Genomic DNA, 26,596 nt, shown 5'->3' with positions numbered 1-26,596 from the left:
CACCTACAATATTCGCATCAGAAAGACCATGACTTTAGATGCATAATATAGCACGGGGTTACTTTGGTATTTGCTCGATCTTGAAACAAACCATGTGAATCGGTCGGTTTGCTAACATGAACTGTGAAGCGATCAGTCGGTTACCTCATTAGCCGAAGTCTGACGTTTGAGAACCATGGATTGCAGAGGGAGTGCTTCCAATGGCGACACTCGAAATGTTTAGATCATCATATCCACCTTGTCACGAATACGGTATATGGCTAATGATACCATCATGGACTTGACAGTAAGTGATCGGTAATAATGTCTCGGGTTGTTATCGATGTATGTGGTCTTAATGAGTAAAGCTCAGCGACAAACGAGATCTCGGAAGGCTGTGGTAGCATAACCTTCTAATCATGGAAACGTCGCGGCGCTCGATCAGAAGTCGGATAAGAACAAGGTAGGTCGGCATCCGAATTCTGTATTTCGACTTTTCTAAGTCTGGCAGTCACTGGTGGGAAGCCACGACAGGATTTCCTGTCCTTGCGGTATGCCGATTATGCCTTATCAACCTACCTTATAGGCTACTGAATGATAGAAGGGCTCCCTCAGTGTGATGGCTTTCATGTTCAACATCTGCGCTCTTGTGAAGGGATGGCTTCAGAGTGAGTCAGCGGATGGCTCAATATCAGAGCTACCTACACCTAGCTGGTAAGAGTTTTCCACTTCCTCTATGTACTCACCTATCTTGCAGTTTCAAAAATACTAATACGTATTCAGGACTACTGGACTCAAAGCAGCTTCATTAGCTTTATCTACCGTCGCGTACATAGCGTACCTACTCACAATGATCACCCACATTGATCCGATCAAGGGATTTATGGTAACGGTGACCGGTTGGCTCGCCTCGGCGATTATTCTATTTAGCTTAATCGGCATCGAGGCTCGACAGCACCAAAAAGCCCAAGCCCAGCAAGCTCTCATATATACCCAGAACTTTTTCGCAGGAGTCATATCTGCCGGTCTCTACGTTCTGACAGCATTGCTACTTTCCATTTACGTGGTGAGCTTGAAGACATTCCCCTTCAGTTATGCAGACAGACGAAAGATCGAATGCACCAGTATTGTGCTTCGAGTCACTAGTTTTGCCATCTTGCTTCTCGGAGGAGCTGCAGTATACAGCGACATTGAAGGCTGGCCATTGATGGATTCTCTCTATTTCACCGACTATACGCTTTTGACAATTGGTATTGGGAATTTCGCCCCTATGACCCATTTAGGGCGCAGCTTGCTGTTTCCCTTTGCCACTATGGGGATCACTAGCTTGGGTCTAGTTATCACCAGTGTGGCATCTTTCACTGACAAGATGAGGGAAATTAAACTCAAGCGTAATATCAGAGAGGCTCGAAGAGACTTTCGTAATACAGACTCGAAAGAAACAACCGATGCATTATCAACAGTTGAAGGCGATCAATCTCGATCCCCTTCAGTCAAACGCCATATACCGAAATGCGAAGAGATCATCAAAATACGCAACGCCAGGTTTGAATTCTATCGAAGGACGAGATGGGCGGAGTTAGGATTATTCTTAGCTGCATGGTTTGTCCTGTGGCTTGCCAGTGCGGGCGTCTTCTACCACTCCGAGAAGGAAGCTAACTGGACCTACTTTGTGGCTCTATACTTCACCTATACATCACTCACCACAATCGGATATGGGGATCTATTCCCCACAAGCAATTTTGGCAAAGTCTTCTTCATCTTCTGGTCATTACTGGCCATTCCAGTCCTAACAAATCTGGTCACTGTGATTGGTAACATTTTCCACATATGGCTGGCTTCCTGCTCTGGTTGGATAAGGCGGCACGTCTTTCGCAGAGATGGCACGAGTGGACACAATCACGAGCATATGCGTCGCTCGGGCTTCGATGCGAACAAAGAACCTCTTAATCTGGCGCCACGGGATTCGGGAATTGGTATGGAGAGGCGGGACCAGCCTTATTTACAGACTAGGCAAGGCCTACCAGCTACGCATGTCAGCTTTGAAACAAAAGAGTCTTTGAAAAACGAACAATACCAGACCACGCCCAGGAGGGCTGTGACGCACTATCGGTTGTTGCTTCTGGAAGAGATCGAAGACCTCATTTCCGTGACGAGAGATGATTCAGTTGATCATCAAGAAGAGCTTTGTTGTAGATGGGCGAGATTGATTCCTATGCTTGAGTCCAAGAATGATGGCGGTAGCTTTTATAATCTACTGCTGCCCCTGTTTATGCCCCCGAAATCCGAAAGAATGACGGAGGGCATGTTTAAGGGCCATGAGAAGAAAATAGCGGAGAGGAACGTCGAGATTTTATGGATGGTGACCTTGTTAGTGGAGAAACTTTCTTTGGACTTACGCCAGGAGCTTCTTGAGAGGACCTAAATGAACTATAGCTTGTAACCTAGCTCAGTCTGAGGCGAAGTTCCATGAGAGCATGCATCCACCGATCTAAATCCTGTCATGTATTTCCTAGTTCCCTACGATCGTGTAGTTAAGAGCTTTCTGATGTGGGCCTCTTAACAAGGGTCAAGATTACCACGCTTCATATCCACTCCAATCGCGCTAGAGTGATTCAGTCAGGGAAGGACAGTCGTTATGTAACGTATATCGGGTAGAAGACTATATTCAGCGGGCTTCATGTCCATGCACCTGACCAAACGCTACTAACAGCACGTACAACCTATCGGAGCCCTCGACCCTACTGTTGTTGTCAAAGTAGGAGAGTCGGAGACTATAAGCGGGGAAAGTGCAAGATTCACGACTATTGAGGGAAAGTCTTTGGCAGTTTTGAGTTCCATGACTCCTCCAAATTCGGAGACGTAGTAATTTTCCCAGTGTTATTGTTTTTCTCTGCACAACATGTTAGGAAAAGGCATTAGCAGGATACATAGGGCAATGAAACAAAGGTCAAAGTTGATGGCGAAGAGCTTGTTATCCCCAGGGAGGAAGAGTAAGTCAATGCTTTTCGAAACTTTAGGATTTACATAATAGCAAACAAGTGTTATAATGGTGGTGCTTGATTAATCGGATGGCATGAGACGACCATGCGTGCCTGAGTCGCATCATGACCTGAGTGAATCCCCACGGATGATATGAAGCACCCTGCAACGAATAGGGCAAGGGTACCGGAAAATGGATATAGCGCTCGGTGTTGTCCTTAACCAGGAACATCCCATAGCAAATCAATTAATCCCTGAATAGAGAAAACTCTAAAACTTGGGACTTATGTGCGGTCCATAGTTGGAAAGTCGTGTATAACATTGGCTTGAGTGTCCATATACTTGTTTCCTATCTCTAACTACAGAGACTGGAAGTTGGCTTTAAGCTAGGTCAACCTAATCAAATCAGCCGCCCGTTCGGCAACCGCATATACTGTCGCCATCGGATTGGCGGGAGGAATCAAAGGTAATACACTCGCGTCAACAACCCGCACGTTTCTCGTTCCATAAACTCGGAGTTCCTCTGATACTACACCACCAGCTTCCCTGGGAAGCATAGCGGCAGTCCCACATGTGTGGTGAGCTGTTAAGGCGGTCGCCTGGCGTAAAATTTCCTTGGTCGCTGCTAGCTCCAGTGGTGGACTTGGCTGAAGGAACGACTCAAGAGCAGGGGAGGTAGTCAAGTCATGCAGCTTTTGCATATGGCGTGCCAAAATTTCAATGTCAATCTCATTTGTAAGGAACTGGGTATCAACGATCGGCTTTGCATCGGGATCAGACGATGGAATATGTATACTGCCCCGAGAGAACGGGAAGCTTGGAAGAATGGCTAGGAAGGCAACGCCCCCAGGCATGACGGCTAGGAGATTGAATGCAGATGCTTCATCGGGACTCCTGAGTATGGATTTAATCACATTTTCAGAGGTGTTGAATCCAGAGGTGCTGGGTTCCGAGGTTGCTGCGAATACCCGTTCCTGGTCATCTCGGTCGAGACGAGTGAATGCTAAGGTTTTGATACCAGGCGTGAGTCCTTCACTCTTGAGGGGAGTGGTCAAGATGCCCATAAGATGATTCTGTAAATTTTCGCCCACGCCAGGGTGATTGATGATGACGGGAATACCGAGTTTGTCAAGAAGATCTTTTTGTCCCACTCCTGATAACTCGAGCACCTTAGGTGTGTGGAAAGCACCCGCCGCAAGAATAATCTCCTTCTTTGCCTGGACATTCATAATTTTTCCATTCCACTCAACCTTCACTGCAGTGGCAACAGCATCCTCAGACCCCGAGGCAAAGATAATCTTGCGTACCGTTGCGTTAGTCACGATGCTTAAGTTTGCATGACTAGATCCCCGGTATTGACTGTCTGCGCTACTACGAAACCCGGAGACCGGGTCAATAGTGGCAGTGTAAGCCCTAGATCCGATCGACTTCTGGCCCCCGAGGGCGTCAGTTGTGTAGTCGTATCCTTGGTCCTGAAGCGCTTGGTTCCAAGCCTCAATAAGAGGCAAAGTGCCTTGCTCCTTAAGAGCAGGATAGCTCACTTGAATTGGACCTTGGCCTTCCTTAGAAGATTCGCCAGGAGGTGTGATGGTGTAAGATTTCTTGAGATAGGGCAACAAAGTTTCCCAATTCCAACTCGGGTTGCCTAGCTTTGCCCACGCATTGATCCCTGCGGGAGAGGGCGGGACCCACGCCAGTCCGTTGAGGGCCGAAGACCCACCGAGCATTCTCCCCGCGGGGTGCTCTTGTTCACGATTGTTCAGGCCGGCCTTGGCGAAAGCAAATGTCAGTTTGAGGCATGTTAAAACCCAATCGCATGATGAACGTACCTGGGGCTCAATCTTAAACTGCCAATCGAGTTCTGATCCACCCAAGGTGCGCCAAGCATTGGGATTCTGGACTCGAGGATCTGCCGTACGATCGGGGCCACTCTCCAAAACCACAACTTGCTTGTCTGGAAGTTCGGATGCTAGTCGGCTTGCAACGACCAGTCCTGCAGTCCCACCACCGATAATGAGATAATCCGCATTCTGAGGCAGTGTGTCTGCCATGATAATGTGTGGATGATAGATATAGGCAACCTTGGAAGGATTTCAACTTTCACAAGAAAAGAAACGAGATACAGTCAGATCAGAGTTCAGAGTTGTGGAAGAGGACAGGCGGCGATTTCAACCCCAAAAGATATCCCGTCCGACCCCGCTCTGTTATCATCACATTGATGATCAAGAAGATGTTGAGGTACGATCGTTATTCCATCACAAGTTGTTTGAGCTGCATTGGCCCCCACGGTGTGACTGCGGTACTTTTGGGCGAATCCCTCATGGCGCGGGCCGACGCGCAGTTGATTTGTCACAACCGCAAGCCATGACTTCTCTCAATCCTGGCAGGGCCATAGCTAGGCGTATTTGAGAATTCCCATCTTGTTAGGCCATTATAGCCCAGCCAACGCGTCTTTAAGACGACGGCAGTCATAGCATGGAGCTATAGCCCCTAAATGAACCAAAGATACCTGATCTATCATTGGGGGCGAAATATTGTGTCTCCGCTGATCGGCCTTTGCACTCCAGATTGAGCGTGTTACATAGTCTAGTCGCCGCTACATAGCCCTAATATCTAGCTTGCCTGGATTCTACCTCGCTTGCTTCAAGCCAACATGAAGAAGGAAGCTTCAAGTGAGTCGTGATATAAACTTGAATTTAATTCTAGGCAAGGTTAGGAAAGACACCGGCTCGATGGACATCATTCCTCAATCACCTTCATATTTCAGGGTAGCCTAGTGTGGGTAATTAGGTACATGAGATTATACTCGACAACATCACTACTCTGGATTATGCATGCTGTACCTTTGCTTAGTACCATTCATTTAGTTTTCAACTAACATTGCGCGGTGCTCAATCAACATTCGCCGATAGTATGTGTAATTTTAACCCCTATTGCCCCATCAGGGAAAGTGAGGCTAGGCGTTGATACAGTTAGCATGATTTAGTTGTAAGTTTCATCATGGAACAGACTGACTGGTTTCCGATGTTTCTAGTCGAGGCCGGCCATGTACGTGCAAGGTTCCACGATGACCACGAGCGCGCGCGAAACACCATTGATGAGTGTGTGGGCCACCATGCTGTCGTTTTTCTGCCTTATGATCGCCACATGGCCAGAGACGCGACAGATGCGACTGCCGGTGCTGGAGACGAGTCTCCATAGTAACTATAATCGGGTCCGTTATATACTATAGAGCCCCAGGGGGTGTCCACGGACCCTATTGCGACCTTGATTAGCCTTAGCTTCCCCTAGTCGGTGGCAATCAAAAATCCAATCTCTTGGCACGTAACGGTAGATCTATAGTCTGGTTTTTCTACTCTACTCCTCGTCTTCGTCGTTATCAGCACCGTCTAGTCGAATTTCAGTAGGTCTTCCGGATTATATTTCCTTAAACCCAATCTACTAATTTCTACAGGTCAACCAATCGTACGCCACGCCAAGTGCGTATACAAAGCGCTACTTATCTCTCAGTCACTCTAACCACCATAGCCATGACTGCCATAATGTGTAGTATAAATTGACATGATTTGCTCATTTAAGAGGCTCTACAACCCTGAGATATTTCTTTGGTATCTCGAGCAAAGAAAAACCGAGCGATCGAGCGAACTGGATAAATGATCGAAAGTGAATCTAGCGATTCAAAATAGGGTCACGCATAGATGGGATGAAGAGCTGATTGATATGATATGGATATGTTCCAAAGTTTGCAGGCTGTAGGGAAAGCTTGGAATTCGCAGGATAAGGTTCATTGCGTTCTCATCAGCTTCGGTCAAATGTAAAAACTTCGCCAGCTTGAACAAGATTCTTTACACGTGTTCATGGATTTGCACTAATGTGATACCTCTCTAAATATTATCCAAATGTATATTAATGAGCCTAGATCAGGATCCCAGTACTTCGCATAAAGGGGATTGGTATACATCGTCCATGATCCCCTAAAGTAGCAACAAGTTTTTCAGTTACTTTATTCATTGAAATTAAATTCCAAGGTAATGTCAATATGCTGCCTAGTCCCTCCAATCAATCAAGCTATTTACGCTAATCTAATGCCAAATTTGGAAGGTGTTCACCAAGCCAAAATCTCCTTCTGGGCCCCACAGCTTAGAGCAGCACAGATCTCCTCATCCTTGTCACTCACCTGAGAGTTACACGGCACCTTCTGTTTCGCCGGCCATATTTCCCGCCCTTGGGCCTTCTCACGCTCAAAATGCTCTGTAATAACCTCGCGAGCAGTGCTTTGGAAGAAGAGCGGAGCCTTCTCGAACTTAGGGTGCAGCTCACCACTGACGAACACGTTCCGGTCGAGGTTCTTTTGTGCATTGTCGCAGAGAACTTTGTCTTCTCTCATAACGCGCTCGTACATGTCACTGATCGCATGGAAATCGGCATCGCCGGAATTTTTGTTGCGGTAGATTTCGTAAGACATCTTAGAGGAGCTGGCGCTTTTGGGAAGAAATTTCTGGATCATGATAAAGTGTGGTCTGGTAGAGAGGATATTGTCAGCGAACCGCTCATTGAAAAACTCTCTAGCACTACAAGGGTAGGGAACGTACGAAACAACCATGGCAGAAATCGGGAAATAATATGTACTGGCAGTGTAAAGGCCCTTTGCCTTCTGCTCCGGCGTAGAGACGCAGTGGTGCTGGATATGTCCATCCTTGAGGTCACTGTCGAAGGAATCCAGGTTGAGAAAATCGGGGATGTCAGGGTGTGTTGTCGGACAGTGGTAGCATTCATTGAAGTTATCTGCCAGGATCTTCCAGTTATACTGGCCATCCAGCTCATATGTATGATCAAGGTCATATTCATCGAAGTTGTACTCCTTATATCGCTCCTGCGTATCGACGTCTCGGAAGTGCTCCTCCCATGGAATTTCTGGGACTTCATTTGCATCCAAATTGACCCAGATAAATCCATTCACGTCGACCTTGACATGTATCCGGAACAGACTGTTTTGGTCGTTATTGAAGTTTAGGTCTTTGTAGCCAGGCGCTTTGGCAAGTTTGCCATTCAATCCATAGGACCAGCCGTGATAACGACAGGATAGAATCTTGGAGTTTCCAGAACCCTCTTTCTCAACCACTGGATATGCGCGATGTCTGCAAACGTTGTGGAATGCATTCACATTCCCTTGTCGGTCTCGAGTTATGACGAAGTCAAAGCCCGCAATCTCATAACGGAGCCAATCGCCTGTTTCCTTGACTCGAGAGCTGTGGGTGATGAAAAGCCATCTTTTGGAGAAGATGGCTCGACGTTCTAGCTCGTACATCTCAGGAGATTTGTACCATGATGCAGGTAAAGCTCGGACAGGGGAATCTTTCGCTGGTTCGTTGGAGAGAGTCTTATGACCGAAGCCAAGATAGTGCAGCATAGTAGCCATGGCGGTACAAGATCTGGATGAAAATGTCTTTGAAGCTTTAATGTGCTCATGTCATTCATTGCAGCCCTTATATGTCTTATAGCTCATCTGATCTGAAACGGTGCCTACAATTTTGCTCCGATCAGGTGGGAAGCCCATTGTTTCGACATAGTAAAGCAACCCGCCGATAAGCACCAATATAGGTAACGGAACCCACAGATGAACGGATCATGTTCCCGAGATCAGAACATCAACCCATCCATTTTTCACAACATTGCAATTGCAATTTGAAATAAGGAGTAATTACTAAACATGCAGGATCACTTGTAATCGGCATATTTAAAGCATACTAGCCTTTATGTGAGTTTGTTGTGGATAATCGGGTCGATGAGAATGCAAATTTAATGATGAATAGATCTTGATTGCTGGTGGCTTGAACCTTAGAGCTTGATCACCTGCCACAGGAAGTGGCAAATCTAGATGAATCGATAAGAACATCCCAGTTAATCGCTAAGATTCATGTCAATGGGAATGATTGCCAAATTAGGGTGTATACCCATGGGTTCTCAAACCCGGGACCGTACCCGATTGGTTTCGAATATGTAGATAAACCCTATAGAAGATAGACCCTCTTTTTTTGCCAGCAGAGGGTTCAATCTCCCAAAGAAGTAGCTCGTTATTTGGTTTAATGTTGGTTTATCACCTGCGCAGCATATCTTGATGTCGCACAAAGAGTGACGGTTTGATAAGACTAATTGATCCTCCCACAGACTGTCGACCTTCTTTCACCCGAGTTGACGATGATTCCATTTGTGATAGGGAATTAATTAATTACAGACCGAGCAGTCTCAATACTTATCTCTGACAGCATTTGTAGTTGCTGATGGCCGAGGATTGGCTTTTGTAACTCTATTATCTGTTCAAGCCGCTGATCCGCTGGTCCCTATTCATATAGTTTTTCGTTCCTCAAAAACCCTCCATAATTCGGTTGCACAACCATTCCCACCGCCCTCTGCTGTTTTCGAGGCGTGCTGCAATTTCGCCGTCAGGACAAGGTGAAGTCGACCACACGGGACGACCTTTGAAGTATTGTGATTCTCCAAGCTCAGATTGGGCGAGAATCCCGCACATAGAAGGGTGTGGGCAGCCAAGAAAGGTCTGTGCAACAACGCCATGAAAGAAGCTTCATTATGTGTGAGTGTTTGCTGCTCCGGGGTTCTGTGCCACGCTGACAACACTCCTTTCACTATCTCAAAGTGTCATCTCCACGTCGATGAACTAATTGTAACCGACGAGGCAGTGTAGTTGGCGACGGAATTTTGAGGAATGCATCAGGCTCTCCATAATCAGGCCTTCTGGCGGGGCGACTCGAGAACCTTGTTGCTAATCCAGTTTACGCGAACAGAAACAGGGCTTGCGGTCGCGGCTGCAGCTATTAGATAAGGCAGTAGTAGACGGATACAGAGGTGTGGTCCTAGACAATTTGTTGCGAGTTGAAGCTCGACTATGTGTTTGGATATTCTGCCGACAGGAGGATGTGAGACATTTGCATTATTGAAGAGCAGGTCTATTTTGGACTCCTTTGCGTGGAAGGTATCCACAGTCTTTTTGATCGTCGTCAGGTCGTCCGGGTATGTCCCGGGGTAGAGAGACCAATCTATCTTCCCGGCGTGGGGAACTGCACGCTGTATAGTCTCTATTGAAACCTGGGCTTGTTCTTCGGATCAGCCCGCGATAAAAATTTTGGCATCTGTGTCATGAAAAGTAAGAGAGACATACCCCTAGGTCTTCTCGTATGGAATAATGTGGTCCCTAAGTCAGTCCTCGTCAATCTAGAGACATATAGATGGCTTACCGAGGAGCTCGAGAAAAACAATACGGCGAGATCACGAGATCACGAGATCACGAGGAAAGATTACTAGTGTAGTGTGGGCCTAAACATCGAAGGTTCCTATATCGACGTCATTGTCCCCACCTGTGTGACCGCGTGCGGCCATTTTTTCGTCCACTTCGGCTGCACTTAACAGCAACCTCTATTTCTAACCTTTATTTCGACATCAAATTTATCAATATTGACTGCATATATTCATCATCTATATCTAGCCTCTAGCAGGTCTATCGTGTATCGTTTATTCATTATATCGCACCTCTTAAGACGGGGCCTGATCTGGACGTCGCGGTCATACCTTCTCGCTCCATCCCCAGATCGACCACCAGCACTTGACTGCCAGCACATCTCCATCAGCACCCTCCCAGTCATCATATCCAAACTCTTCACCTTCCTCAACCACCGCCAGTCCAAGGTCCGCCATCCGCTGGCGGAACTCTCGCACCTGGGGTAGATACGGAGTGCGCAGTGGCATTTCTGCCAGAACTCGTGCACCAAGTCCCCGTCCGAGCCACGATCCAATGGTTTGGACAAGCCATTCGGGGTGACTCGGCGAGTACAGCGGGTCCGCTACGAGGATCACGTCGTATCGCTCTTCCGCTGTGGGCTGTGGCTCGGGAACAATAGACCAGTCCAACACACCAGTCGTTACCTTCGCTCCGGTCGAGTTGAGAAGTTCGATGTTCAGAGCACTGTTGTGTGCAATGTTGGGTACAATTTCGGGGAGATCGGTCAGGTGCACCGTTGCCGAGTTGCCTTGAAGGGCTGCGAAGGAAAGGCCGACCAATCCTGTGCCAGAACCAAGTTCAAGAGCCCGAATCAATTTCTGTGACTGATCGTGTGAAGGGAGGTCGGTGGGGCCCGATGGTACGAGGTCTGTGGGATCTTCGAGAATGTTATGGAGTCGGCGGGACAGGAGGTATGAAGATACCCAGGTCTTCATGCCGAGGTTGTCCGCCGTGAGGGATGGCTCGTGCAAGGTAATCGCGTAATCGTCGCCGGAGGCTCTGGGGACTGAGAAAACTCGCGACATGGCCGGCATGGCTAAATGGAAAGTTGACTGGTCAGCCTCGCAGACACCATTTGAGAACCACCCACACAGCACCTACCAGCACGGCCAGAGCGCTCGCTCAGGCGAGCAGCTGCAGCATCCCACACTGCCTCTCGTAGTTCATCGGTGTCGAGCCAGGATAGCGGGCTCGAAATGATCTGCGTGAGATAACGATTCACCCCCATCGGGTGCACAGCAGGGCCCTTGACTGCCTCGGGGCTAGTTCCAAACGCCTTAGGCTGTAACGCCAACAGGGCCAAGGTCTTGATGAGATCGGTGCCCGATGGTTTCTCGTAGATCTGGGGTAAGTCAAGCACTATGCAAGGGGTACATTCTTATCAGTTGCACAATCTAGAGGCTCATTTGTGAATTCTTGGACTCACCGTGAAGTGGCTCATCCTCTGTAGCACTAATCATGATCAGATATGATATTCTGGAGACTTCTCTCTTGAAACTGCAAAAAGAAATCGGAGATCTTTCGGCGGCAGACACGCCTCTTCGACGCCACTGCGGGAAAATAAAAATTCCCAAAGAGGAAAGGTTGGCTCCGGTTCCGCGGATATGTTGATGCCTCATAACACAGGCATGTATTCATGCAAGCCGATAAAACAGAACCAATCATATCGAACCTTTTGGCCGGTGTACATGTACCTTGGACTGTTCACCCTCTTTGTGTTTCAGCCTCACCTCTCGTTTCATTTTATCATGGTACCACATCTTACAAGCTGGGCTGAGTCTGCTCATGCCTTGGAGAAGACTGACTCAGGCGCCTCTGCAGCTCTCAAGAAAAGCCCAGGCCTCCATAAACCATTTTCAACTTGATCAGTACGATGTGTTCAAAAAGAAACAATGTGTCACATTGATTCGCCGAATCATTGCTGGAAGAGGCTGGTACAATGGAATGCCTGTCTGAATAGCCGCATTGCAATTTTGTCCGGTACTATGCTTGCCGCTTCCGGCCAGGCCACCTGACCGGACTTGTGCTTGACCGCCATTCCCATACCTTGGAGAAATATCTTTAAGCATCAAAGGATTGGAAGTATAGACAACAGAAAATTCATGTGCGCCCTGGATTCCGTTTGCCACCATCTGCATTTACTCGATTGGGCGCAGAAATGACCTTGACCCGACTATTGCAATGGTCGACGACTCTGAGGGGATTGAAATACCAGTCCTGATTGGCTTTGGCTCAATTAGAAATTTGGTACCTTGGAGATTTCTCGGGGTACAACGTGTTGGAGGGCGAATTGAGGATGACCACTAGGAAGAAGCATGACCTCCTTTGGGCTAGTTGAACGATCCGACCTTTCAAGCAGACTAATTTTGAAAAACAAAAATAAAATAAACCGTGATTAAGGGCTGTAGACACTGTTTATTGAAATTGAAGAAATTGGCAAACACTCAAGGTATCAGGTACATGTCAATCTATTCGTATCCATGGGTCAGGTGCTCGATAAGTTTTTTTCTAGAATCATGTGATCCAGAGGCAAACGGTCGCGAAGCAATTAAGTTGCCGGAGACGTCGCGCACGTTCCATGATCCACCGGATCGATCGATAGTTGCCTTGTTTACAAATATTGTTGACCTGAACTTGGTTCTGCGAACAATCTGAGAGGTCTAATTCATCCCGATTACTCCACAACGCCCCGGATAGTTCCCCACTTTATGATGTAAGATCACTCGCTGGACACTTTCCGGTTCTGTGCAGTGGCGGTGACCTACAGCTCATTTCGTCAGCTTAACGCCATTATTTTTTTTCTTTCCTTTTATTCCCACCTTCTCCTTTACATTCGCTCCTTGATCATTCAATTCAAACAATCATGCCTCCCCTCAAGCTCAACAACCAAAACCTCGCGCAGATTGCTGCGGCGGGTGAAGCGCAAGTCAAGGTTCCTACTTACTCCCGCGGTGGCGCTGTTAAGGAGGGAATTGTCCACGTCGGCGTGGGCGGTTTCCATCGCGCACACTTGGCTTACTATGTCGACCTGCTGATGCAGCAGGGTGTGACTGACTGGGCGATTTGCGGTGTTGGCCTGCAGCCCTTCGATGCCGGCATGAGAGATGTTTTGGCTGAGCAGGATCACCTTTACACCCTCATCGAACGATCCGCCCAAGGCAGTTTTTCACATGTCATTGGAAGCATCAATTCATACCTCTTCGCACCCGATAACCGCGAGGCCGTTATCGCGAAGATGGCACACCCGGACACCCACATCGTTTCCCTCACCATCACCGAAAGTGGGTACTACTACAACGAGAACACCCACGAGCTCCAGCGCGAGCACCCCGACATTCTGTTTGATCTTGATCCGGCGAACGAGAAAGCCCCTCGTACAACCTTTGGCTTCCTTTACGCTGCTATGGCCCGTCGCCGCGAGGCTGGTCTGAAGCCCTTCACCGTCATGTCGTGCGATAACATGCAGAAGAACGGTGCCATCACACGCAACATGCTTACATCATTTGCGCGCCTACGCGACCCTTCGCTCGCGGACTGGATCAACGAGAAAGGCCACTTCCCGAATGCCATGGTTGACCGTATCACACCTCAGACATCAGCTGCTGATAAAACGGCTCTCGCCGACAAATTCGGTATCCAAGATGGATGGCCCGTCGTCACCGAGCCCTTCACACAGTGGGTGATCGAGGATCATTTCTGCGATGGTCGCCCACCGTTCGAGAAGGTTGGTGTCCAGCTAGTTACCAACGTCCACAAGGTCGAGGAGTTCGAGAAGCACAAGTTGCGTCTGCTAAACGGTAGCCACTCCGCTATCGGTTACCCAGGTTCGCTTGCTGGCTTCAAATACGTGCACGAAGTCATGGAGAACCCCATCTTCCGTCGATTTGTGTGGCAAATGATGCAGGATGAGGTCAAGCCGCACTTGCCTGATATCCCAGGAGTTAACATCGATGAATATTGCAATACCCTTATGGAGAGATTCTCCAACCCAACCATCATGGACCAGCTGCCTCGCGTCTGCCTCAATGCCTCTGGCAAGATCCCCCAGTTCATCATGCCCTCGATCGCTGAAGCCATTTGGGATAACGGCCCATTCCGCCGCCTGTGCTTCGTCGCAGCTGCATGGTTCCGTTACCTTAATGGCGTTGACGACAGTGGCAAGTCTTTCGAGATTGAGGATCCCATGCGCGACGAGCTCCAGGCTAAGGCTCGTGCCGGTGGCACCAACCCAGCCGAGCTGTTGAGCATCAAGAATCTGTTCGGTGACGATCTTCGCAATGACCAACGGTTCATTACAGAGATAACGACCGCTATGGAGCTTATTGCCCGGGATGGCATCATGAACACACTTCCAAAGTACATTGATTAATAATCTTGACTGGGCTGTTCACGGTACATTCACATTTGCGAGCGAATTGTATTCTTTTAATATTGTGGTACGAGATATGATTTGAGAGTGATTTAGGCGAAAAGCACAACTTCGACCTGATAGATATCGATGATTCCAACTTTTGATAGTTGCAGATACACAAAATTTATTATTCCCCATTCATGATAGACCTTCGGGGTGAACTTTCCAAAAACTAGTCACACTAAGAAAACCTAATTACCATCAGCTCCACATAGGAGAACTCAACCTCGCGGTGGGCTACATTTTTTCAAATAACTAAATTTCATCGTCCTTCAGAATCAAGCAACACTTGATTGATAATACCGGCGATGATTGATGCCAAGGGATTAGAGTCAGATGTGTCAAGTGACGAAGGTATACGAAGTAGTAGAAGAGTAACTCGAAGAACAAAAAATGTGTAGTATTGAAATTCGAACACATAGAAGGTCATCTTATCCAGGCGCGCTCCTCTAAGACTCGCAAGAACGGAGAATCTTCGGCGCAAAAGCCATGCGATACTTAATGTTTGATAAGTCTCGTTTTCTTGAGGGTAAGGAAAAAGAGAAGAAATACGAATCGCGCCTGCATGAAGTATTTGTATTTTCCGACCAAGCTATTTGAATGCCTTTGGAAATGCAGATCTAATGTCTCCTCCTTTACCGTCCACTACTCTCTACCTCATTCTGTTTGACCCTTTTGCAGCATTGGCAAGAGATGTGGCCAAATTGGTTTCGTTTCGCTTTCACATCGTTGGTGGAGGATGACAGCTGCCAGAAGGTCCTGCTAAGATACCCCTAGAGAGAGGTAGCTGTCTTGTCATACATGGATGCCGTGCCATTCTATCGTGTAATATTTTTATGACTTTAAAATATTTTTCAGTTGTCAATCTCCCCAAGTACCTTTATTCGGTCATGGACCTAGCTTGTGATTCGTGAGCTAGATATGACAGCTTTTCGATAAAGGTATGGATCAGGAAAAATGGTGGGAAGCAATTCCTCTCAGGATCGTCGGATATTGTGAAATCGGCGAAGATTTGGGCCGTGGCGTCTATGATCTGAAGGTCTCGAGCAAAGGTTGGGGCCGAGGGGGCCATGATAAGGAACCGAAAAAGCGTGACAACAGCAGTGAGCAAGAAGTGGGCATGTATCCTATCGGACAAATGGAAATTTTGAGCAAATGCAATTTTGGAGACAAGGGTTTGCAACTTACCAGAATGTGTGAAAGTTAATGTAATGTTGCACTCGATGAATGTAGATCAAGGTGCAACGTGCTGCCTCATATGTTATCTGTGTGCTGGATAGCACAGGTGGTCCGGAACTCGAGGTGGGGATACTGTAAGAGTTGATAGACCCGTGGATTTTTCCAAGGCAATAGTAATACTCCAGGTGGATGCTGACACCGCGTATGCTGAGGTCGTGGAACAGATAGTTCGGAGCACCTTCGGTGGCAAATAGGTTGGGACGGCAATCCACAGGGAACTCTGATCTCAATTTGCTCAGTTCGTCATCCAGTTCTCTAATGAGTTGGAGCCTCCTTGCTTCGGAGTTCGGCGCATTCTTCTCAGAGTAAAGCATCGTCTGTATTTTTGTTTTGATGAGGTTCAATCGAAGGTCCGACGGATAGAGCAGCTCTTTCGACGACAGGGGCTTCCAGTAAAAGTGATGTTCCTTAGACTTTAAAGCGTAGTTGACAGGTAAATCCATATCACAATGAGCTTCATTGATCAATTGGGGTTGGCCTTTCCGGATACATAGTTCGCTATCCATGCCATAGCAAAGCCAGAACAATGCACGCAGGTGCTGGTTCTCCTGGGATCGACCGGGAGTCTTCGGTGTGGGTCGTATTTTATGCCCACCTAGGCTGTAGAGTGCTTGTATAGCAACTCCCAACAATAGATCTATTGACTGTGTCTGACCAATTGGAGCAATATATGTGGCCTAAAGAATGATTAGAAGCAAGTTATATGACCGGGATAGTGACCAGACTTACTAACATGATCACGGCCTCTAGGGTTCTCAGATCGGGCGTCTCCATCAGAATCGCAGGGAAAATACCAAGTGCTGCCTGAGCGTAAGCGTCCGGATCAGCATGGGCTAGCAAGGGGTCGTGGCGGTGCATCTGGGCGATATTCGCAGTGAAGGCAGCTAGGCAGGCAAGATTAGCAGCACGACTCGCTTGTGGATGACTCAACACTTCTGCATCGAGGAGAACTTGTAGCGCATTGACATCCGCAAAAGGTAACATAGAATATAGTCCACTTTTTGAATAATAATCTATGCAGCTTTGGACAAGGTCTGCTGGTGGCCATTGGGAACTGGTATGTTTCTTATTGGATCGGAAGCCCTGTTCCTCAAACGAGTATGCAGCGTCAAGCAAAAGTTCATCCAAGTCAAATTTGTGGCCAGTCTGTTGGAAAACAGCCGAGGAAAACGCTGCTCTTGCACTTGAAAGCGGACTTCCAAGTCCACAATTTGCAATGTGCCATTTGAATGTTGTTACAGCAGCCTCCAGGGAGCGGGTATCTGGAATGAAACTGGAGCTCGCAAAGGGTACCTGGCTTGTAGACGTAGGATCATCACATCTGCCCGAAGATAACGGTGTTGTCGAGTTAGAAGATTTTTCGTGAGTAGAACTTTGAATTGCAAGATTTAAAGCGTCTTCAAGCTCTCGCACACGCGCCTGGGTATCGGCAAGCTCTCTGCGCCAGTTAGTGAAGTTAAACTAAAGGGAAGAGAGAGAAAAACGAGTGCAAAAATGGAACATAATAAAATTACCAAAGCAAGATACTTACTGTCGAAGGCCTTTCCGTTCTCGGGTAGGTGGAGGAGTGAATACACAAGGCAACCCTGCAACATGGCAATTCTCACAAGCGGGTTGAGCCCGATCGCAACGAATCTGCGCAATTGGCCAACCAGAAAGCTGTTAGCGCCTTGTGGGTTGCGAATATTTGGCAGATCACGAATACCTTTCTAAGGCGACATAGATCACAAGCGGTTCTGATTTTCGAACCACGTGCCAGTGAATAAGCGTCCATGGAGGACATGCATATGCTGGGCAATCGTAATAGTAATCTCTAGGGTAGAGCGAGGCTCCGCTTTGGCTTCGGAAGAAGGAGTGATTAAGTTCTCCACATCTCGCCGGTACGTGACTGACGACTCCCGAGTGCCAAGCATCACGCCAAGGCTGAGTCAGCGGGGCTTGGTTTTCCGAGCTTTGGAGAAGATCTGCATCTATACAGTGAATCCCCAGCGGCAGGGGCTTCTCGTTTTACTAACCATCTCCACACTCTTTCTTGCGTATACCTGATTCTGCAAGTAGATCGTCACTGAATGCCGCGCAACTCACACTCTAGCCCCTAAAATATTGGCGAATGACATACAACGTATACGTACAAACTATACTGGCGGGGCCATTACCTCGATATTGGTCTGGTTGAGAAGGACGTGAAGCTGGAACTAGACTTACTGTCAGATCTCAAAATCGACTTCTCAAAGTTCATTCCAACCTATAAATAATTTCGTAGAGCTCGTAAATCTATGCAATATCGTTCGCTTTTTGTCCATTCGGGCTGCAACTTCCACAATGTCTAGGCAACAATTTTGGGTTGTTTTGTTGGCCTGGGGTCTTTGCCCCCACTATGAAACTCTTGGCTGCAGATCATTGAAGTTCCAAAAGCAGGTACAAAAGGATAATATGATCTAGACACAATGTTTGTTCTGCTTATGCGTCTTGTGTTCAATGGCAACAGCGTGATTCGCCCACGAAACACCACTGCAGATCTTGCGTCGTCATTTAAGCGGAGAGACCCTTCTCCTTCTAGTATGGCAGCTCTTGGTACTCTCTATTTACCCACGAATTGGCCGGAGGTCTTTCAAATCACTATCTGGGTGACGCTATTGCTGACGTGTCAGTGATTCTTTCTGATGCGCACTTTGATGAATAATTCCAGACCACTGTCGTGCGAAACGAGTACTTCAGAGATATAAATATGAGCCAATGCCTCACGATTGATGTCGTTCTTCAGCAGCTTCATCCAAATTTCAAAGATATCTCAAGACCTTTTGGCCTTCTCAGTCATCACCATGCACTTTACCAAGTTTACCGTTCTTGCCTTGGGTACCCTGGTCATTGCTCACCCTGGAGTCCACGAGCCTAATTCGTATTCATCTATGGCCAAGCGGGACTTCTTGAACGGTGCTCGTCGCTCCCTGGACCTCTGCGCGGAGCATCTGGAGAAGCGTGGAATCAATGACCGCGCTCGGGCTCGCCGTGCTGCCATCTTTGATGCCCACAAGAAACAAGTTTTGCAGACGCGCGACACCAACAAGACCGTTGGTACCAATCACAAATCATCTCTCCATGTGACTGCTTCCACCTCCGAGTCAGACCTCTTTTCGCAAAACCCGGTCTGTATCCTCGCCCCCGAGGGTGAGGTTGGGCCCTTCTGGGTTAAGGGTGAGCTCATCCGTAAGGATGTCTCCGACGGCCAAGCGGGTGTTCCTCTGATCATGGACGGCCAGTTTATCGACATTAACACGTGCGAGCCCATTGAGGCGCTGTACTGGGATGTCTGGAACTGCAACTCGACAGGTGTCTACTCCGGTGTCCAAAGTTCCATGAATGGCAATGGCAATGACGCCTCCAATCTCGACAAAACCTTCCTCCGTGGTATCCAGAAAACGGATTCGGATGGTGTGGCCCAGTTCAAGACTGTTTTCCCCGGGCACTATTCCGGTCGTGCTACTCACGTCCATGTCATTGGCCATACCAATGCCCACGTTCTTCCTAACAATACCCTTACTGGGGGTCATATTTCCCACGTCGGTCAGCTCTTCTTTGACCAGGATCTGATCAGCCAGGTTGAGGCTACCTACCCGTACAACACTAGCACTGTCGCTATTACCAAGAACATTAACGACCATGTTGTCCAGGATGAGACCGAAGACTCAGCCTCTGATCCTTTCTTCGAGTATGCCCTGCTTGGAGATTCTATTGAGGATGGTGTTTTTGGCTGGGTTACCCTGGGTGTCAATGTTTCTGCTAGCTATGATTCGGATGCTACTTATGCTGCATACCTTACTTCTAAGGGTGGTGTTAGCACCTAAGAAATTCACCACTTCAATCCGTGTCCCTTCAGACTCGCGGAAAGGAATGGGGCTTATTGGGTCGTTTGGCAAGGGACAAGACGAGGTTTGATCTGGTGAGCCAAATGTAATCCAATCTTCCCTGGGAGTGGATTTTATGCGTTTATATACCACTTCATATGCGCTTCGTGATTTTGTAACGATATTCATGGGCCTCAATAGACAATTAGAATTTGGTATACTACAAGGATCAAGAGAGGGGCATGGTGATATATCTGCCCTTGTTTTGCTTACCCAAATTCCCGAAAGTGTAAACAGTATCTTACATCTTCTCTTGGAGCCTTTTGGTTGAACGCCACAGAATCTTTTTTTTGGTGGGAACTCTGGTGGCCCTGGATATAGCAGTCTAAAGTATGGGCGTATAGCGGAATATCTGGGCAAAGGCTATCTCGCTCCTTAGGTGGATCAACAGTTAACAAGTTCTTGAAGTATTCTCTTGACTTCCCTACGCTTTCATTATAGTCCAAAATTGCCAATGCACCGGACTTGGGGGATATTGAGCATTCAATGGAATACGCAAGCGAGAAACAAAAGCGACTATGGCTGGATCCACTGTTGGACGGGACGATTCACTCTGCACTTTTGATGACAGAGCCGAATGTCCTGTCTAGTGATGCAAAGACTTTTGATCCTGAACTTATTCCTGACGGTGACGTATTGTTATATTGCGTGGAGTTACTGGAGTGCCGGCATGCTTTTGCTTTTTGAAGGAAGCGCCTATATTACCACGGCGATGACTTGCTAGGTAGCATTAGATTACTAGAGTATTATCATCATCATGACCATTCAAATTCGGTTTACTAGACGTAGTTCCCGGGGACTTTTATCATTCTCTGTGTTCAACTTTAGACCACTTGAGAAAGGCCCTACTCTACAACATGAGTGTCAAAAGGAGTCAAACTTTCGGGCTAAGTGCAGCGGCCTGTAAAATGAAATCTATCTTCCGCACATCAATTTCAGACCCAAAGGAGACAGTGCCTTGGGAAAGTCTTTCGGTTCGTCGAACCGAGGTGATTACCCCTTCAAGTAGATTGTGTTCCCGAGGGTGGAGTTGCTAAAAGGTATACCTCGGGCTACAAGGGCGTACCATGAATTTATCAAGCCACCCGCAACCCACGTTCTCAAGATTCAGAATGTCGGTATGCATTACCGCTCTAACAAAGAAACAGTCATTCATATCATTTTTGCTTAAGAGAATATATATATATATATACATCAGGAGCATATTAAACATGGCACTTATACTTGACCAGCCTCCGAGCGAGGAGAGAATCCATAAAAATGGCAAAGTCACCCGGATCAATGGAACTAACGTCAGATGGAACAATGGATAGGTAGGGGAAGAACCCAAGGATTCGAGAATTCCAGAGGCGTTTGGCATACCTCGGTGTTCTATTTGTTAAACGGGAGATTCATCCTGAGAAGCTAGACCCCGGCAGTTGGAGACCTTTCCCAAGGCTCGAGGGATGGTTCCCCAAGCTCTACGTACTGGGGCACTCGATCTTCTCAACCAAACATGCAGTCTCATGGGTACAAACCGGTAAAAAGGCTGCAAAGCTCACAAACTCATACCTAACCGCAATAATGACATTTCCTCGCTGGTCATACACTCCCCTACCAACCGCTCCATAGCTTCCTCTCGGGGTGTATATATTAAATTTGTGAAGGACCGAATCTCCCCTCCCACGGCCGATCCGGACCCCTGCCCGTAAATCGGCACCCCAGTTGCGTTTGCGGACTATGATTGTGTACATGGTGCCGGAGCACTTTTTGTCCTGTTCTCATCCATGCATGTCGGAGTTACATGTCTGATATTTTACTTGTGGATTAATACCTGGGCAGGGGATGGAATGTCTAAAACTATCACGAAGATTCGTTCATAGGGTGCTCATAATACATTATAATTCCTGGTTCAAAAATATGCGGCACATTTACCATGCAAATGACTCTTCCACATATTTGATACGGTATCCTTGTCGCATGGCGAGGTGAGCAGCAGCTCGGGCCTCGTCAGCCATTCCGACAGGACCGCATGCCAAAACAGCCAGTGATATTCCAGCAGAGGAGGCATCGCATGCTCGGCTCATGATGAGCGATTGCAAGTGGGGCCGGCCGGGGGTGATCTCATACCCAAGGCCAGTCACATCCTCCGGGGGTCTAGTGGAGGATCCCGTGATATAAAAAGAGGCTTGAAAGTCTTCGCGGAGTAGCAGGGGTTTGAGCTCCCTGCTGGCTACATCTTTGAGGAAAGGGGCTTGCTTTGCGGTCCATATCAGTTCGATATCTCGGATGCGGGTTTTTTCTTCAGATCCCTCTTCCCAGTCGTGTCCTGATCGCCGGAGATGATCTTGGAGGTATGGCACTGCTGATGCGATTCCTGTGCCACCCACGATGATCAATAGAGACTCGTACTTCCAAAGTGGGAAGTGATGTCCGTATGGCCCTTCGAGGAGGATTGTCGTGTTGACGGGCTGGGATTTTGCGCGGAGGCATTGTTGACGCAGATGTCGCGTCCAACCGTCATATGGGCGGATCCAGAAAATCGCCTTTAAACAGGGTACATTGTCATCTGTACTTGATTCCTCTGTGAGCATCATCTCTTCACGACCCTGGGATCCGCTGGGTAAAAGAGGCATCTGAGAGACACTCAAAGATTCGCTCGATTTTCTGAGCATTCTGGATGGTGATGAAATCGAGCCGAGATGGGATGACCAGGCGCCAACGGTGAAAGGGTGGCTTTCCCAGCCAGTCCAGCGAAAAGGTTGGTACAGGAAGAAATAGTCTCCTGGCGTGGGGTGGATGAGGGGAGTGGCAAGCGATACTTCCAACCTAACCACATCCGTTTCCTCATCATAGGTCATTTGACTCGAGGAAGTACGGATCAGATTACTTCCAGTGAGGCCGACGTGTATATTGCAGTAGCATAGTCGGACTATGCGTAAAAATCGGTCAAATGCCCAGATTCCGACGGAAGGCCATAGATACTGCCAGTATTCATGCCCTTCAAAGATGGTGGTATGACTACCGGGGTTAACCGTGGGGAAATTTGAGGCGGTGCAAAGTAACTCACTAGAAACATCCAACAAGTGTAAGGACCGAAAGCACAATGTGTATGATTAAGAATACCTCATAGCTACAGAAGCGAAGTCGATCTAATGATGTCAATAGTATGAAAAACATCACAAGGACGGCCTTTCATCATTAGTCTTTAATCTGACTTCAATTGGTCTCGGAAGATCTCACCATAATTCCCCAAAGTAAATAAGTTTTGTAAAAGACTTTCCACAATTTGTTGGCTGGATAATTTATGCTTAGCAAGTGATTGCTCAGGAGATCCAATGCCTGTCAACTCACCCTTGAAGTAGATTACCAGATATAAAGTGGCGTGTGCCAAGGCCTGGAAGGTGGCCACGCGGGCTACATGGCGATGGAAGATGTTATAGGTTGCAAAGCTCCAACCTGTAGCCCAGATCAAGATGTTGTTACGTCCGCCAAAGAGCCACAATAGGGGCAGATTGGCAAATGCCATAATGCCAGTCCGATCTGCTGAGTATCGGAGGATTTGACTTGTAACATCTGGCCAGCTGCATCTTGTCAGCAAATGCTATCCTAAGGTTGAGGTAATTTGGCAGTGCATACTAAATATTGCCCTCAAAAGTTCGGTACCCGACCAAGCTGAGGACGATGCTGAGGATCCAGAATCCGCCAACGGCGAGGGCCTCGGCTCGGTTCGAGAAAGTACATAGAAGCAGCTCTCGGCCTCGTGAGGCGAGTGGAGCTGACACGATCAGATGTGTCTGCAACCAATGTATAGAGCGTCCGACCCAGGGAATAGCCCGCCATGTATTGAGCAGCGGGTATGTCTGCGATTCGATTCCGCGTGGCATCCGAGGTTTTCGATGATACATGGCCCAACGGCATAATCGGTAGGACATCCCCAGTAAGATCAACACACCCCAGTACGCGTATCCAATATAACTAATCAAGTATAAGCAAGGCTTCATCGGCCCGGAGAAAATCCCCCGTCATATTACTCACCCAAATGCATGGTGGGACCAGCTCTCAAACTGCCAGGAATCGATAGTGTTGTACATCCGGTTGAAAAAGGATGTGGATATCATGATAGGCGCGTTTGCAACTTCATCCCGAGACATTTCTAAGTAGCTCACAGTCCGCATATTGCGGATCGCATCCTCGGTCAGATTTTCCGCGACAGCCTCTCTCGGAAGCAACTCCCGATGTCCGAACTCCTCACATTCACTAGCCATCTGCGCGAGACCCGCAGCCCGCTCTACATCACGACAGTATACTTCGGAGGCGGCATATATGGATGCCACCTTGAGGGAATTCTGGCACCGGGTATCCCACATACCGGTGGCCGGTTCCCCCGCAAAGGAGATGTAATTGTAGGCCGAGTAGATGGCCGTCACGCAGCGCTCATCTATGGGCAGGAAGTCGCCCCAAGCACACCGGGCGCTCAGGATGACTAGTAGCCATCCGAGACGCAACATGGCTGCGTTTTAGAGCCCGATGTCGATCTAGGGAGCGAAGTGAATGAGGAGAAAAAGGCGGAGCGGATGATCGTAACTTGGTCAGACGGGGACCCACATGCTATCGCCCCCCAACCACAGATGAGATTTCCGTGGGCAAGATCGAATCACTCGAAATGGACATTAGACCATTCGAAACTATCATTGATATCTTTCAGAACATACTGCAAGCCAAATGGCCGATGAAGTGAGCGATGACATTTCTTCAAGTTCGCTGCCGTTGAGCCGATCACATGCGCTTATCCTTATCGATCAGATAAGATGGAAATGTCTCTGCATCATTTTGATCAAAGTTCTTACTGTCCGGGTCGCTTACCATCAATGAATTTGGCGTTCGCCATTTTTAGATTTGATCATATATACTGATCAAGCCATATGTAACTAAGTCAATCCTTGATCGGTGTAGCCTGTCTCCAAGGTCATCTGTAAAGCTACGAGTGGGGCACTAGGAAATTCCCATGCATGAGAGGAATCCACTGCCCAGTTGACCCTGCATGCAACTTGGGAAGCCTAGTATCTAGGTCATCTAAATGTATATCTAAAGTGGCTGTATAGACGTCATAAATATATGGTGTGTAATTTTAAGGTATTGGCTCGGTCTTGGCAGGGCTTTCTACATGATGCGGTAAATTGAAGTTGACCATGGAAATGACCTGAATGGTGGAGTACACGGTACCTTGGTTCATTTCGTTGAGTTGATTGTGTAGATCCTATAGTTGATGCTGTAACAAGCCTGGATGGTCGTACTTTGCACGAGAATATTGATGCCTCTACCGGCGTGGATCATGGTGACTCGTGCCGGTACCCTTCACTTGTTGTATGCTTGTTCGAAATCCATATGTGATTCGTTTATGCGCCTGTAACCCTTTTGGTGCAGATCATAGAAAGAGCATGGAGATGGTGATTGGATACAGACAGGGAAGAAGTCGCGGAAAAGATATGCTTATTTTGGGTCGCGGTGTTGTGGTTTAGAGGAAGAAATATTCTTTGGATGAGACTCAGATTGGTTTCGTAGGCCGACCCACATCAGCATTTTGATGTCCTTGACAGCTGAAACGTTAAAGGCTAGGCAACATTGACACAAACATATGTATGAATGAACAGTGGAGTATTATTTACATATCGTCATCATCAGGGTCGTAGAGATCAAGATCAAGAGTCGCGCTTGGTTTTGGCTTGGGTGCTGGTGCAAAGCCTGACGGTGCAGGTCGTGGTGCTCCAGTAGCCGCTGATCCAGCTTGTACAGCCGCGTTGGCGGCCTCCTCTTGTCTGGTATCCACATGTGGTGCTGGTGCTGGAGGTTCCGCGGCTCCCAGACCCTCCGCTTCACGTATTAATCGTTCCACCTCTTTATCCGGGTCATCGCCCGCGGCAAGCTGGACCTGAGCCATCAACCCCATTCGTATCCGTTCCTCCATCGGGTATGGCAACATGTACACTTCGCGCGTGACATTCGCCGAGTCGTCCAGCCACTGCGTCGCGTTCTTTGTTACCGACGATACTGGCTCTGCGCCGTCTGCGGTCGGCTCTCCATTGGTGCCCGCCATCGTCACATCTTTGTCCATTATCTGTGGGCGCGACGCTTGCCCCTTTTCAGAGTTTGCAGCTCCGTTCGCAGCATCGGCGGCGGCTTCGTGGTTATATTTGCTGATTCGGCGGGCAAAGTCGAGGAGAAGCCTGTAGTCAATTTCCTTGCGGGGTGGTTTGTTGGTGGTCTCATCATCAGAATCGAGTTCGCTATCACTGTCTCCTTCGTCTCCGCAGGCGGTTCGGATCTCCCTGTCGAATTCCTCCACGTCCCTTACAATTCCCTTCACGCGATCTTCTAACCTTTCTGCCTCCGCGCGAAGTTGTAAAATCTTGGCGTAGTTTTCTTGGTGCTGGCGGAGGGTGACGATGGCGGAGGATAAGGAGTCATCGGCTTCGAGTAAGGCGATTGCAGCAGCTGGCGCGCCTGCTGCCGTGGGGGAGGTAGTGAGGGTGCTTAAAAGCGCATTGAGCTTGGACTCGACCTCCGACAAAGAGGATTGCACGACCGTGTTCATTGCGAAGCCCCCAGGCAGATTTGTCAATTCCCTGGTAGAGGTTTGGCGCAAAGGATTATAAGAAGCCCAGGTTGGTTGAGTGGTTTAAAAAACTTGGTCAATTCCCCGCGCGTCGAAGAGTTGAACGATCTGGAAGGTGGAGTCTGCGGAGTATTCATTCGGAATGTGTTATTCCGCCCGTTTACATGACTTGGATTATGGTACACATTTAC

At 48.1% G+C, this 26,596-nt stretch overlaps 11 protein-coding genes across 11 annotated transcripts; 4 read left to right on the top strand and 7 right to left on the bottom strand.

The window, feature by feature from the left end:
* Window positions 1–398: 398 nt before the first annotated feature.
* On the top strand, window positions 399–2,404 carry N7503_000098 (potassium channel family protein; the record flags this gene model as incomplete). Its single annotated transcript, XM_057059659.1, has 4 exons — window positions 399–442; window positions 491–530; window positions 581–693; window positions 763–2,404. The coding sequence occupies 4 exons, from the start codon at window positions 399–401 to the stop codon at window positions 2,402–2,404; spliced, it is 1,839 nt and encodes a 612-aa protein (XP_056926582.1).
* A 943-nt stretch (window positions 2,405–3,347) lies between these two features.
* On the bottom strand, window positions 3,348–5,012 carry N7503_000097 (GMC family oxidoreductase; the record flags this gene model as incomplete). Its single annotated transcript, XM_057059658.1, has 2 exons — window positions 3,348–4,730; window positions 4,791–5,012. 2 exons carry the CDS (start codon window positions 5,010–5,012, stop codon window positions 3,348–3,350), a joined length of 1,605 nt encoding a protein of 534 aa, XP_056926581.1.
* Window positions 5,013–5,961: 949 nt separating this feature from the next.
* On the top strand, window positions 5,962–6,162 carry N7503_000096 (uncharacterized protein; the record flags this gene model as incomplete). Its single annotated transcript, XM_057059657.1, has 1 exon — window positions 5,962–6,162. One exon carries the CDS (start codon window positions 5,962–5,964, stop codon window positions 6,160–6,162), a length of 201 nt encoding a protein of 66 aa, XP_056926580.1.
* Window positions 6,163–7,066: 904 nt separating this feature from the next.
* Window positions 7,067–8,380, bottom strand: N7503_000095 (aromatic ring-hydroxylating oxygenase subunit alpha; the record flags this gene model as incomplete). The annotated part of the gene is made up of 1 exon (XM_057059656.1): window positions 7,067–8,380. One exon carries the CDS (start codon window positions 8,378–8,380, stop codon window positions 7,067–7,069), a length of 1,314 nt encoding a protein of 437 aa, XP_056926579.1.
* Window positions 8,381–9,705: 1,325 nt separating this feature from the next.
* N7503_000094 (NAD(P)-binding protein) lies at window positions 9,706–10,356 on the bottom strand (the record flags this gene model as incomplete). Its single annotated transcript, XM_057059655.1, has 2 exons — window positions 9,706–10,055; window positions 10,335–10,356. The coding sequence occupies 2 exons, from the start codon at window positions 10,354–10,356 to the stop codon at window positions 9,706–9,708; spliced, it is 372 nt and encodes a 123-aa protein (XP_056926578.1).
* A 183-nt stretch (window positions 10,357–10,539) lies between these two features.
* On the bottom strand, window positions 10,540–11,715 carry N7503_000093 (S-adenosylmethionine-dependent methyltransferase; the record flags this gene model as incomplete). Its single annotated transcript, XM_057059654.1, has 3 exons — window positions 10,540–11,291; window positions 11,357–11,614; window positions 11,682–11,715. The coding sequence occupies 3 exons, from the start codon at window positions 11,713–11,715 to the stop codon at window positions 10,540–10,542; spliced, it is 1,044 nt and encodes a 347-aa protein (XP_056926577.1).
* A 1,403-nt stretch (window positions 11,716–13,118) lies between these two features.
* Window positions 13,119–14,624, top strand: N7503_000092 (mannitol dehydrogenase family protein; the record flags this gene model as incomplete). Its single annotated transcript, XM_057059653.1, has 1 exon — window positions 13,119–14,624. One exon carries the CDS (start codon window positions 13,119–13,121, stop codon window positions 14,622–14,624), a length of 1,506 nt encoding a protein of 501 aa, XP_056926576.1.
* A 922-nt stretch (window positions 14,625–15,546) lies between these two features.
* Window positions 15,547–17,500, bottom strand: N7503_000091 (fungal specific transcription factor domain-containing protein; the record flags this gene model as incomplete). Its single annotated transcript, XM_057059652.1, has 4 exons — window positions 15,547–15,793; window positions 15,855–16,582; window positions 16,635–17,341; window positions 17,437–17,500. 4 exons carry the CDS (start codon window positions 17,498–17,500, stop codon window positions 15,547–15,549), a joined length of 1,746 nt encoding a protein of 581 aa, XP_056926575.1.
* Window positions 17,501–18,727: 1,227 nt separating this feature from the next.
* N7503_000090 (intradiol ring-cleavage dioxygenase) lies at window positions 18,728–19,750 on the top strand (the record flags this gene model as incomplete). Its single annotated transcript, XM_057059651.1, has 1 exon — window positions 18,728–19,750. One exon carries the CDS (start codon window positions 18,728–18,730, stop codon window positions 19,748–19,750), a length of 1,023 nt encoding a protein of 340 aa, XP_056926574.1.
* Window positions 19,751–21,720: 1,970 nt separating this feature from the next.
* On the bottom strand, window positions 21,721–24,300 carry N7503_000089 (ferric reductase family protein; the record flags this gene model as incomplete). Its single annotated transcript, XM_057059650.1, has 6 exons — window positions 21,721–22,810; window positions 22,860–22,981; window positions 23,033–23,085; window positions 23,144–23,373; window positions 23,429–23,767; window positions 23,828–24,300. The coding sequence occupies 6 exons, from the start codon at window positions 24,298–24,300 to the stop codon at window positions 21,721–21,723; spliced, it is 2,307 nt and encodes a 768-aa protein (XP_056926573.1).
* A 1,154-nt stretch (window positions 24,301–25,454) lies between these two features.
* On the bottom strand, window positions 25,455–26,384 carry N7503_000088 (uncharacterized protein; the record flags this gene model as incomplete). Its single annotated transcript, XM_057059649.1, has 1 exon — window positions 25,455–26,384. One exon carries the CDS (start codon window positions 26,382–26,384, stop codon window positions 25,455–25,457), a length of 930 nt encoding a protein of 309 aa, XP_056926572.1.
* Window positions 26,385–26,596: the final 212 nt, after the last annotated feature.

The sequence above is a fragment of the Penicillium pulvis genome, assembly GCF_028828015.1.
Source record: "Penicillium pulvis strain IBT 33274 chromosome Unknown contig_10_segment0_segment0, whole genome shotgun sequence".
Lineage (NCBI taxonomy): Eukaryota > Fungi > Ascomycota > Eurotiomycetes > Eurotiales > Aspergillaceae > Penicillium > Penicillium pulvis.
This window is presented reverse-complemented; position numbering and strand designations above follow the sequence as displayed.